Genomic DNA, 14,343 nt, shown 5'->3' with positions numbered 1-14,343 from the left:
GAACTATCAGAGAAATTAAGAAACTAATTCCATTTACAATTGCACCAAAATGAATAAAATACCCAGGAATAAATTTAACCATGAAGGTGAAAGACCTGTATATTGAAAAAAACAATACTACAATATGTACAACATAAACCACAAAAATCTTAAATAGCCAAAGCAATCTTAAGACAGAATAAAAGTGAAGGCATCACACTTCATGATTTCAAACTGTATTACACAACTATAGTAATCAAAACTGGACCACTATCGTATACTATGCACAAATCAACTCAAATAAGCAAATGGGACTTAAAAGATACTGTACTGCAAAGGAAACAAATATATATATATCCTCAATCTACTGGATGGGAGGGAATATTTACAAGTCATATATCTGATAAGGGGCAAGTACCCAAAATATAGAAAGAACTCATAAAACTCAGTATCAAAAAATAAATAATACAATTTAAAAACGGGCAGAGGATCTGAATGCCATGGGTCTTGATCCAGCATCAAGAAGGGTTCAGAAATCTGGAGAAGGGGCTGTGCATAAATTAAATAAAAGTCCAGAGACGAAACATAATTTTGAAAGGTATTTGGGGGTCAGAGGAGCCTGGCTAAAGAAACTAAGATCTCCTTGTCTCAGGAGGACCCCTTGCTATCTATTAACACAAATTGTCCTAAGGGAAGGTGGAGATATACACTTCAAAGGGTAGGGTTGGGTACAGAATCCATTGTCAGATTGGAAGAATTTGCCTCTGGCTGTTCAGGTGTTTGGCCAGTAGGAGGCAGTAACATGTAGATTAAGATACCCTGAGCTGTCTGGCAGCAAGCAATCATCCCATTTTAGGTTTGGGGAAAGGCCCTTGCCACTCGAGATGATTCAGCCCTTGCTGACATGCTGGAATTGGCTTCCGGCATCTGAATAAACATATTTTCAAAGAAGACATACAGGTAGCCACCAGACATATGAAAAGAGGCTCAACATCACTAATTAGGAGTGACATGTAAATCAAAACCACAGTGAAAATCAACTCATACCTATTAGAATGGCTATTGTAAAAAAGACAAGAGAAAATAAATGATGGCAAGGATGTGGAGAAGATTTACATTTTGGGGAATGTAAATTGGTGCAGCCACTGTGGAAAACAGTATGGGGGTTCCTTAAAGTTTTTAAAAATAGAGCTACAGTATTATCCAGAAATTCTACTTCTGGGTATTTATCCAAAGAAAATGAAAACACTAACTGGAAAAGATATATACACTCCTGTATTCAGTGCATCATTATTTATAGTAGCCAAGATATGGAAACAACCTAAAAGTTTATATAAATACTAGAATTTCATTCAGCCATTAAAAAAATCAAATCTTGTCGTTTGCAAAAACAAAAACAAAAACATGGATGGACCTTGAGGCATTATGCTAAGTGAAATAGACCAAGCAGAGAACGACAAATACTGCATGGTATCACTTACTATATATATGGAATCTTAAAAAAAATAAAATAAATTTCAAACTCATAAACAAAATTGCTGCCCAGTGCTGAGTGAATGGGGAGAGGTTGATAAAAGTGTAAGGCCTGAGGAGCCAATAAAACATGGTGACTATAATTGATGACAATGTTAGTAACACTGTAAAACTGAAATTTGCTAAGGGAGTAGATATTAAATATTCTCACCAAAGGAAAATAAATTAGTATGTGAGGTGATGGATGTGTTAATTATCTTGGTAGGGGCAATCCTTTCATAATCAAGTCACCACAATGTGCACTTTAAATATCTTGCCATTTTATTTGTCAATTATAATTCAATAAAGCTGATTTTTTTTTGAAAAACAACAATGTTGTTTTCATATTAAAAACAATAAAAATATGAGTAATTAACAAATTTAAAGCTACAGGGCTGGATTAGAACACTTAGGAAGAAAGTATAAATAAAGAAGAAAATACGAGTGAGAAATAACCCCTGGAATAATCTAACATGGAGAGATCCTGAAGAAAACAAGCTGAAAAGAGTAAGAAGAACCACAAACAAGTGTGGAGGAAAGATGCATGAGAAAATATTTCAAGGAGAGAATATTTATTGTATTTTGTCAAATGCTCCTGAAAAGTCAAATAGGATGAGGACTGAGAACTGATCATTTTTTAACTGTCTCTTTAGATTTAGGACCTATCTTTTAAAAATGAAATTTCCCTTAATAGATTCTTTTTCCTCAAAAATTCTGTTAGACAAACAAAGGAGTTCTGCCTCACAATACAATTCAAGAAAGAAATTTTACTTATTTATTGGGTAGCAATCATTGTATTAAACCCTAGTGAGCAAAGGGTCAATGTTCTATTCTCTAAGAGCTCAGAGTCTTTGTATAAATATTCTGAATAGAATATTTCCTTAGTTAATTACTTTTGTACTCACATACTTACATAACATTTTTGTTAGTGGAAGATGAACCTTGGATTAGTAAATTCTTAAATGATGTTTAGAAAAATAATTAGATATGAGAGTTTTCTATTAAATTCAACATATTAAAAGGAATGAAAGGATATAGAAAATGTTACAGAATACAGAACTTTGGAATAAAAGATAAATAATAATTTTGCATTTGTAGGGAACATAATGAACCACAACTAGACATTGGGTAATCCAAATGAGTATATGCATTACCTACATTCATGGTTTTCTAAACAAAACTTGATAGCTTAGCCCCTTGTTTAAGATATATGTTTCATAGTGTCCTTTCATTTATGGTTCAAATACGTTCTTCTTAGTATTTTAATTCTTGATGGAGGTCCAGATGCTACACGTGCCATATGGTATGTTCACCTTTGAAACTGGATGTAAGGGAAGATAGAAGTTCACTTCTCACATTTATTTATTTTACCAGTCCCAAAATTTGCCTAATTGTGCATAATCACTAAAAACATAATTCGTGGCAATTGTAAAACATGCTGTTAAATTTTATTTTTATTTCTTGTATTTATAAATATATGGGAACACTTAATCCTATGAAAGTTTGTTGTTTTTTAATTTAGAAATTGGTACATAACTCAAAATAGCATTGACTATTAAAATATTTTCTTTCATTATCATCAGAATCTACAATAAAATTATAACGCATTCTAAATGGTACTAGGGAAATGTCTTTATCCTAAATCACCGAACAATAAAATCTAGGAGAATGTAATTTATTTGGACTAAGAGAAATTTTATAAGGTGAGTTCAGAAGTGGACTAAACCCGGGTGCTCTGAAAGATGTCTTACTAAATATTTTTCAGGATTTTTCTTTTTCCTGTTCTTTCCAACAGGAGGATTATACAGACTGTGGTGGTGCCTCTGGATTAAATGCCTCCCTGTGGTCCATCATTGGAATCCAGTTTGTACTTCTTTGGCTTTTATCTGGCATCAGACACTGCCAGTTATGACCTTCCAAAACCAAATCTGCATAATTAAACTCCAGACCCTGCCTAAACATGAGCCCTCAACTGCATTAACCTAGGGTCAACCTCGGATCAGCAGAACATTAGCTGGGCCCATAACATGGCCTAAGTCTAAGGCGCAGACTCATAACGCACCCACTGGCTGCATGTCAGGGTGCCAGATCCTGAAACTTGTCTGAATGTTGCATCATCCATGTATAACATCAAAGCAAAATTCTGTGCGTGCTTTCCTGGGAAATTTGAAAGTTTGTTGTTGCATTGTTGGTGATTACTTGTAAAAGGGCTCCCCACACAACTGTTTATGACTCATACAAATTGTCTTGATTTTGACCTGGAATTTGACTTGCTGCAACCCTTGTTCTTTTACCAAGAACACCTCTAGGGGGAAAAAAAAGTCTTGTTTTTTTTTTTTTTTTGCCTTTACTTATTCTTCTGTTGACCATTATTTCCTGCTTTGAGTAGTTATTATTGAAATATGTATATATAGAGAGAATTAACATTGATGTAATCTGTTGAAATAGAAATAATGGCTAATTTTCTATAAAAAAAAAATTGCCATGAATAAAATGCCTTATGAAGAATGGCTTCTCTGCCAAAAATATAACACAGATGATGACTAAGTTTTGGTGGGGTAATAAATTGGTTGTTTGAAAATAATAACTAAGAAATTATTATACTAAAGGTGCTTGAGGGTAAAATTTGAATATGCGACGTATTTCCTCATAAATGTAAGCCCTTACTAATTGCTTCCGTGTACTGGTCCTTTGTTCACAGTAGAGTTATGTAGTGCTAGCCAGATATTTCAAAATGCTCTAAGAGAAGCTTGTTGCGGGGAGGGGAAGATGTTTTTCCTTGTGATAAATGAACTTTGGTTACCAAGGGTATTTTGCATGATGCTGCTGCTATTTTAACTTTCAGTTTGTTTTTCTCTTAACTGTATAGTCCATTGAACAGTTAACCGAGTGACATTATTGTTATGTAAGAATCTGAACCTTGCAGTGTAATGCACCTACGTCATCTTTAAAAACGTTGTTAAACTACTCTGAATATACTGTGCAATGTAAATGCTGAATGACTGGGTTAGATAAATGGTGAAAGGGGAATTAACGGATTTTATACAGATTCATGCTTTTGCCTGAAAGCCTATGTACAGATATTTTAAGTACATAAATCAGATTTGACACATTTATTTTTTGAAAGTACATATATGTTCTCAATGAAGATTCATCCTAGGTTTCCTCTTTGTTCGTTTGAATAGTGGCACCTACGATCCAAAAATTTCTGCTGCTCTTGCTGCTGCTTTGTCCCTCCATTTTCAATGGTCTGATCACTTGACCAAAATTTCCATGCAGATTAATAAGGGTTTTACAAAAATATGAACAAATAGGAAACCTTGAATCTATATGTTATGCATATGAATACTTGATGATGAATAATCAAAATTGTTTTATACAGCCTCATTGGTGAAAATCGTTAGCATAGTAAATCAAATATTTCATTATAGATGAATATGGAAGCCGAATATTACTTATACTTTAAAATTTATTTTCAAGAGCAAACAGTATTTGAAAAAAGGGTGAAAACTGAATGTGTAACTCTAGTTGTAGTGAGTAATTCTGCTGAAGGTTGGGAGTATACAGATATTTTTTATGGTAAAATGCATTTGTTCTTTTTTGAACATGCCAAATATTGGTGTGTGTAATGCTGGGAATTTTCTTATATATCCTTTTAAAGTCAGAATCTTATTAAGATTATCCAGCATGCTTTAATATGCTCCACATAGCAAAGATATAACAAATTCTTTAGCATAGCTTAAAGGGTATATTTGTTTTGTCTTTAGCTTTGCATACATTTGTAATCCCCTCCTACCGCCAATATACCCTAGGTACTATTTGTGTACATTTCCTTATTTAAAATATTTTTTTATTTAAAAATGGGGGGATTGGGAAATGGATTCACTTTGCCAACTATTGTTCTAAGAGTTAACATCAGTTACCATTTCTAATGCATTGTGATTTTGTAGTCTCATTTGTAACTGGTATTGACATTTTAGAAAACACCAAAGTGATATAAAAACAAAAAGTGGAATTTCTCACTCTAGAAATGTTTAAATCATGTTGTTTGTTAATTAAATATTTAAAACTTATTGTTAACTTTTGCTAGACTATTTTAAATCAAGAAAGTGTTGGGAAGGGATATCAAAATATAAATTGTTAGTTTGTGTATATAAGCAACACATTAAACAATGGAATTACTTCCAGCATACAACAGACTACCTTAAAATTATCTTTAAAATCTATTAAATATATTTTCATGACTAATGTCACTGAAATAGTATGTATTCATTGACTACATTATTGTATTAATGACAGTTAAATGTGGCATCTCTTGGCAGGATCCTATTTGGTTTCATTTGCCATCAAAATATATTTAATGCATGAGTCTTGCTATGATCCTTTATTTTCTGCTATACAATATACTAATATATTATGACAGCCACATACATGATTATGAATTGGGTAAGAATGTGCTCTGACTAAAAATTGTTCTGAGTCCTAATACTTGTCTTCATGCCTTTTGCATACTTACTTTTCTGTAAGACAGTAACACTCATCCCATCACATTTTTATCTTTAATTTCAGATTTTTCTCTGAGTTCTAATTGTTGTCAAAAACTTAAATTTTAACCTATTATATATATTGAGTTTCAAAGACTGAACAGTACACGAAATCAAGAAAAATGCTTTTAAACTCTTCATTTGTGCAATACTCATACAGCTTTAATGTAATTTATCATTAAAACGAATTCAAATAACTCTTGCATTGGTGTTGAGTAACAGGAATAAATTTTGCATTAATGGTTTTCTTCATTTGAACAACCAGCATTACTGCCAAACACCAATCGTGGTCCATATTTGTAACAGGTTTTTAATATGACATAGTTAGCAAGTTTGATTGAAGAGATTTTGAGGTCCTGGACCTGTAAGATTTTAGTATGATCTTTTTTCATGTTTCTAATGCGTGAAGCATTATTGCTTAACTTGGAAAACAAAAACATAAAAACGGAACAGTGTTGCTGCCATTTGTAAGTTTTCTTGTAATATTCTTTTTATTAACTTTAAAACGGGCCTTACTGGATTCAAATAGGCAGTATCCCTTTTAAGTGACCTTTCTGACCCAAGTGTTACTTGCTTATTTGATGCTTTCTTGTATTTTCAATCTCATTTAAATCTTTCTCTCCACCAAAGCTGAAATGCTATGTCTTAATTTAAAACTCTAAACTATTCCATTGATCATGTTAGTTCACATTAAAATGTCCAGAGATACAGAGTTTGATTCAGTGAAACAAATGTAGTGACTTTGTTTTTTAAAAAAGGTGTAGAATAGAATGATAATTTCACTTTCCCCAATTTCAAATACTTTATTGTTATCGGAATGTTGTTTTCCTCAAAATAGAATGTTAATATTGCTAATAATCCATGTGCATTGATGTAAAGAGCAAATCAATATAACTCATGTATCAAGTGTTGGAAAAACTCCAGAATTTCAAAAACTTAGACAACCCTTACCAATAGTTTCTTGTACTTTGTTTATATAGCTCATATAATTCACTCAGAGAAATTCTTCTGAGACTAATGGGATACTGTCTTGTATAGATGCCAATTGAGTTTACAGTGTGACCTGACAAAGCTATCGTTTTTGTTGTGCTGTATGATTGTTGGATCATGCTTTTTAGGATGTTTTTATTAAAACGCTCAGTGTGCATCCATGCAAAAGGCCAAGTGGCTTTGTGAACAAAAGATCTTTTCTCCCATTTATTATGTTCTCTTGACACTTTTGTGGAAATTAAGTAGCCTGATAAAAACATTTTGTAAAAATTTGTATAATACTGTTATAAAAATATTTATAATCCCAGAAAATGTTGTGTTAAATCTTGTGCAAAAACAGTATATTCAGAATAAAAGTTTATCATTTAAAGTCACGACAGTTTGAATTATTTAATTACTTAAAATCCTGTTGAAAAAGACTGGTTTCTATCATAAATATGTTTTAAGAAAGCCACCTTCCCGTGGAGATAATTCTAGATTTTGGAAGCAAAAGCTGAGATTGCAAAGTACTTCTACAATTACAAACCTCAACTCACGAATAAACAAATGTACTTGCAACTCCTTCCCTTAACTCTGACCCTTCTCAAGTGCACTTTTGCCATCAAGGCATTTAGAAACTTATTAAATCAGACTCCCGATTTCTATAGTAAAAAAGCCCACAAAAATTCTAGGCAAAAATGTTTCCATGTTTCTTTAAATACCTTCAGAAAACAGTTTGAAGGAAAATTGTTAAAATATCTGAACAATGCATACCTTTTATTACATCTGATTAATCTATACATATAAAAGCCTAAGCATCTACACGATGGAATACTATGCTGCTGTTAAAAAGAAGGAACTCTTACCATTTGCAACAGCATGGATGGAACTGGAGAGCATTATGCTAAGTGAAACAAGCCAGTCAATGAAGGAAAAATACCACATGATCTCACTCTTTCATGGATAATTAAGACCATTACAAACTTTTGAACAATAATAAATACAGTGGCAGAGCTGCCTCAAACCGATTGTCGGACTTCAGTGGTAAGGCCAGGGAGGGTTGGGGGACAGGAGGGAGGGGAGTAAGAGATCAACCGAAGGACTTGTATGCATCCACATAACCATAACTAATGGACATAAGACACTGGGGGGGTAAGGGAGGGCAGGGGCTTGTCAAGGGTGGGGGGGAAAAAGGGACACTTATGTAATACCCTTTGTAATACTTTTAGCGAAAAAAAAATAAAAATAAAAATAAAAGCCTAAGCGACCAAATGACCAGATGACTGGTCGCTATGACACACACTGACCACCAGGGAGCATCTGCTCAATGCAGGAGCTGCCCCCTGGTGGTCAGTGCCCTCCCACAGCGGGAGCACCGCTCAGCTGACCAACAGGGGCCAGACAGGGCTCATGACTGGTGAGTGCCACTGCTGAGGCATCAGCCTCTCCCGATCGGGACTGTCTGGGCACGAGCCCACTAGCAGGTGCAGCGGTGCCGGGATGAGTGGGAGCAGCAGGTGGCATTGGACTGCCAGTTTTGGCCCAATCCCCACAGGCCACGCTGAGGGACCTCACGGGTGCAGGAATCCGAGCACTAGGCCTCTAGTATTTAAAAATTTCTGTTAGCTATTTTATGCCAGCTAAGGCAATGAAGTTTATAAAGAGATTAAACACACACACACACACACACACACACACACACACACACACACTAGATTCCTTTTACATTGATACCAGCTTACCACCTGCCACCCTGTGCTCATTTAATAATAAAGTAAGAAGCCTGATATTGCGTGGAACCCAATATAATGTCAGCCACTTTTCTTTCTGGGGACTTCCATGAGAGAGCACAAAAGACCTACATGTGAGAGGAATGTGGTATGTAAGTACCAAAGTTGGTGGTTACTAGAAAATTTGACTCTTAGTTTCTGATCAAGGCATTTTAACAGGAAAATCCCTACCTCAAAGTGTAAGGTAGATAACATTTGTTTTTTGAACATCTGGCTCCATTCTGTACCAATGTATCTCCTTAATCAATCCTCTCCCCTCATTTCCTCTATCAATCATCTTGGTGCCACCCCCCCCACCCCCGCCTCTTCCCTGGGGACCTCATTTCATCAGTTCTTCCTTAAGCATATCCAGTCTTCCCTTTCTGCAGGCTCACTTCCCTCTGCCTGCAAACACATTCAGGACACCTCTTTTTAAAACAGCAAAATCAAACATCAACCGCTGCCCGTTAGCCCTATTAATTACTGTTATACAACTAGAATTAAAATATTCCTTTCTATATCTACAGACACATTTTGGTAGTCTCTTTGCAACATACTCAACTAGGCCTTAGAATTTTAGGTTGGAAAGTCATATTGTTATCGCTGACCTTTAGTTTGGACTACCACTGAAAAAGTTTAGTGGCTGGTATAAGGTACTAAGAAAGTCAACATCTTGGGCATCTCTTGATTCTCAAATTATTTGTTTCTTAAAGTGGAGCTATTCATAGAGCACCTCTACAATTTTCACAAATTGGTATACAATCAACAATACCATTTATTTAATATTTTCTATTTAAATTGACTTTTTTAAAAAATATATTTAAGAGAGAAATTCAACATAACTCAACCAAAGAACTTATATGCATATTTGCATAACCCAAGGACACAGATAACAGTGGGGTAAAGGCCTAGAGAAGGGATGGGAGTGGGGAGGTGGTGAGGTCAATGGGGAAAAAAAGGAACATCTATAAAACTTTAAACAATAGGGATAAATTTTTAAAACTAAAAAAAAAAATGACATTATTGCCATAATTGAAAAACCAATATAATGTGCCACAATTAGTAGGAATGTCACATTAAAATAGTTTTTTGTATCCTAATGAAAGCAATAAAACCACTCAGCATATGCCAGTGTCAAATGTGCTAGATTTAACATAACTTCTTCAACATATTTACTGTAATGATAGATTAGGCAGTTTTTGTATTTCTGCCACTAATGTTTTAAATGTAAACCTGGACTCAAACATCTTACTAAATTGTAATTATTAATATCTTAAAATTGATTTATCAAAATGCATACTCAATTTTTTTTTTCAAAATGTTGTTTTCTTAGGTGCACAAATTTTTTTAAAAAAAAGCTTTACTGTAATCACAATAGTCTTGAGTACCTCAGGACTCTAATATGCCTTTAAAGGTTACTTATAACACTTCCACTGATATAAGAACCATGTGTAATGAAGCTAGGTTGGAGTAAGATTGCCAATTTCCTGTACTGGAAAGGACTGCTCTTTTCCAGATATTCTTTTTCTTTAATTGTTTAGTTTAAGAAAAACTGATCTTTCCTTTGTGAAATTATGGGATAGCTGATAATAGCTATTTTTAAACATATTTTTTATTGTTTTCAGAGAGGAAGAGAAAGAGAGAGAGATAGAAAGATCAACGATGAGAGAGAATCGTTGATCAGCTGCCTCCTGCACACCCCTACTAGGGATCGAGCCCACAACCTGGGCATGTGCCCTGACCAGGAATTGAACCATCACCTCCTTGTTCATGGGTCGAGGCTCAACCACTGAGCCACACTACCCGGGTTAATAACTATTTTAAACTGCAAAATTGTTAACAAACATGTCAGTTATCATCACTGGTGCTTCAACCCTCCTTTTATCAATTTCAAAATCACACAGGTATGTAAAGTTCCTAAATGTTGTAACACTGCTCTAGTCCTCATTATGAAGGCAGTATAGCCAATTAGTAACTGCAATCTATTGCTTAGATTCGGACCTGACTTTACCACTTAATAGTTTGGGAACCATGTGCAATTTACCTCTGTCTAAAAGCCTTAGTTTCCTCATCCATAAAACAGAATAAAAGTAACTCCATTATAGGGTTGACATGATGACTTCATGATATAACTAATGTAAAGCACTGAGCATACTAACTAGTAGGACCCAGCACTGAGGAAGCACTCAACACTACCATCCGTCAGTATTATGAATTATCACAATCATTTCCCTGGTCATCACAGTCATTTTTGGCTGGAACGTTTAAATCCCTAATGTTGCACCATTTGTCACTTAATGCAGAGAATATCTCTTTTTAAAATCTATGAAAATGTGGTGTATTTTTTCAAAAAGACTGTGTGGACTTTGGAATTAAAACAAACAAACCTGGTTTCATCTGTAGCTTTGATTTTTACTTAACAGATTTACTTAATATTGCAGCGTAGCGGTACCTTTAACTGTAAGTTGTCACAGCAACATTTCCCTGGCAATATTTGGAACAAATCCTAATAATATGGCACTGGCAGAAAATAGGGACTTAATAAATATAGGCAACATTTAGGAAAATAAGTACCCAATCTCCTAATAGCCATAGTCCTGGTATTGCCAGAATATCAAAAATGCTTCTAGTAGACAAATGTTTGGTAGATTTTTTTATTAATATTTCCATCTCAGTTGAATAAATGGTTAAGTTGTCACATGTCCTAGAGGGTTTTTATTCTCTAATTTAGCATTCATTCCACCTAGTACTACCTCATGTCAAATTGAGAAAACCTAATGGAACATACCAATCTGCATATCCCAGATTACTTCATCTGTAACTCAAGAATCTAGTTCTAAATTTTAAAAATTACTTTAGAATTCTGGAATTCAGATAACATTATAAAAGGGATCTAGTCATAAGGGTTGGATCGGAATTAAGAATCGGAGTTCTGAGATTAGCAAAAGTGAACCAAGCAAAAGTTATAGAAAAAATAGCAAATCAAACGGATCATTTTTAAAGTATAAATATTTTTTAAAACTGCAAAAATAGGATTCAGGATCAAGTTTTATTTAATGTTTAATACTGAGCCATTAAGCTACCGATAGGGGACTTTTATATTTCCCTAAATTCTGGGGACAGCAGAGCCTCACTGAAGACATCAGGGTGTTGTCAATTGATAGGAAGGAAGCAAGACAATCTAGCCACTAGCTATAATGGGAGATGAAATGAGTGGAAAAGAACAACAACGTTCAATTTTTAGAAGTCAGAAATCCAAAATCCAAGTGTCAACAGGGCCACACTTCCTCCAAAAGCTCTAAGAGAAAATCCTTCCTCGCCTCTTTTAGCTTCTGCTGGCTCCAGGCATTCCTTAGTTTGAAACAGCATCGCTCATCTCTGCCTCTGTCTTTTCCTTCTCTGTCTCTCTTAAAAGGATTTAGGGCTGGGAAGACCCTTTATCCAAGTAAGTTTACATTCACAGGTTTCAAGGTTCGGACTCAGCCCTATCATTTTGGGAGACATAATTCAACCAGCTACACATAATGTATTTGGCACTGTGGCACGTGTGTGAAGACTGCCTATTAGGCTCATGAAGAGTTCACCAATTTCAATCTCCAGCCTTGATTTTTCCACTTTTTCTAGATTTGTATATCCAATTTGATATGTTAGAAGGCCAGTGTGTTCCACCGGAGTGTTTAATAGGTATAGGAGAGGTTATGGTGCAACATCAGACACCTATGTTCCAGACTGAGGCACTTATTCTCCCATTTTCCAGGAGGGTTGACTGGGGCTCACAGCTAAGTCCCTTCCAGAAATCACCTTGGAGTGAAGGAAGCTGCTTTGTGCCTCCAAGGTGATAGATGGGGAGGTTACAAAAACTCAGAGCACTTGCCTTAACTCAGTCCATCACTGAGGGGTCATCCAGAGCTTCCCACAAAATGGCTAAGAACTCTGTTACAACTGTCTGACACAACGCTCTTCCCCTGCACAATCCTGCTCCCTTCCTGTTCTCATAGGTATTACTCCTAAGAACACTTTGTGATAAACCAGTTATATACATGTCTCCATTTTGGAGTCTACTTCCCATAGAACCCAACTCTGTAGTTTTGTAGGAAAACAACTCTTATTGCAATGTACCCTCTACCACCTCAAGTTCCCTCCCTTCCACCAAAATGGTTCCATCCCCCATCCCAGCACAGTCAATGGCAGTATCATCCACAGAGCTCTCAAGCCAAAAACGGAGGAATCACTATAATTTATGATCTTTTCTCTTACCAAGATCCTATTTGAGCAAGGCCAAGCAATTTTACTTCTAAATTATATTGAATATCTATATACTTTTTTTACATTTTCATCACCTGACCTCCTAATGTGACCCTCATCTCTCTCCTGAACTATTTCCGAGTTAGTAGTATTTTTATTCTGAGTGATGTACATAACCTTTATTAGCCTCCAGAAAATGAAGAGAACAACAGTATTGACGCCAAATTTAGTTTTGGCTGCCTGCTGCTTCGAAAGCCAATACTCGAGAGACAAGTACTTAGTGTCAGGAAAAATGGTTTATTCGAGAGCTGGCAGCCTGAGAAGATGGGGGACTCTTGTCTTAACCTCTCGCTGCAGGCAGACGTTTTTATAAGTAGGGGAATTTAGTTGAAAAAACTATATTGATGTTGAAGCTGCCCTTTGCCTGAACAAAGAGACCATGGGAAGAGGGTTTGAAAAGTCCTCTGTGTAACAGACCAGTACAGTCCATTCTGATAAGGACCTTGAAACTGGTCAAGCAATGATCTGATGTGCGCCACCCTGTTTTTCATCATCCTGGTTTTACATCATCCTGGTTTTATGGTTGAAGCTATGAAATACCTGGAGCTAGAATGCCTGAAGGCCAGAATTTGTGTCTTTTGAAGTTAGTTCCTAGAATTCTTATACAAACATGCTGTTTATCTACAAGCTACATATTAGAATCAGCATTTACAGAAACCATGTCCAAAGAATGGTGGGGTTGCTTACAATACCAACATAGTACTAGTACCAATATTATAGAATTGTTGTGATCAAATAGGTTAATAAATGTAGAAGAGTTAATAATACTTGGTTTATAGTAAGTGCTATAGTGCCAGTCATTATAAAGATCCTGCAATTTAATTAGGTTACCTTTTATGGTGGGAAATGGAAAGTGCATACAACTGAACGAGGATAATTATCGGTGGACTTCCCCATTGGTTCTCTTTGTCCTCATAATCAAACAATAATCTTTTTTGCACATAATTGCACCATATCATTCCCTATGGTGGGATTCCAGGACTTATGTTATTTTAAGATATTCAATACACACATATAATAATGAAGTAAATGTTATATAAAATAATATTTTTTCTAAATATCGCAGCTTTTGTTACTTATCTGAATGGCTCTAATTCAAAAATAAGCAGTCCAGATTCTGCCAAAAGTGCATTCCAGGAGCATATTGTGGGGTGATTATTTCCAGTACATGACCTTACCCCTGTCTTGAATCTGCTTACTGGTTAATTTCTTTTACAATTCCCACATATGTAGAAAAATACATATTTGACTCAATCTCTTCCTGT

The 14,343-nt window shown here is 35.2% G+C and overlaps 1 protein-coding gene across 7 annotated transcripts in view; it reads left to right on the top strand.

The window, feature by feature from the left end:
* CACNA2D1 (calcium voltage-gated channel auxiliary subunit alpha2delta 1) overlaps positions 1–7,399 on the top strand; it is a 381,531-nt gene extending 374,132 nt beyond the window's left edge. For all 7 annotated transcript variants that reach the window (XM_070424150.1, XM_070424148.1, XM_070424149.1 and 4 more), the window contains one exon: positions 3,287–7,399. In XM_070424150.1, coding sequence (XP_070280251.1) covers positions 3,287–3,403 — 117 coding nt within the window. In that variant the 3' untranslated portion in view covers positions 3,404–7,399. The remainder of the gene's footprint in view (positions 1–3,286) is intronic.
* The last annotated feature ends 6,944 nt before the right edge of the window (positions 7,400–14,343 follow it).

This window comes from Myotis yumanensis, unplaced genomic scaffold (assembly GCF_028538775.1).
Source record: "Myotis yumanensis isolate MYYU_CA2020_CCGP unplaced genomic scaffold, mMyoYum1.0.hap1 SCAF_9, whole genome shotgun sequence".
Classification (NCBI taxonomy): Eukaryota; Metazoa; Chordata; class Mammalia; order Chiroptera; family Vespertilionidae; genus Myotis; species Myotis yumanensis.
This window is presented reverse-complemented; position numbering and strand designations above follow the sequence as displayed.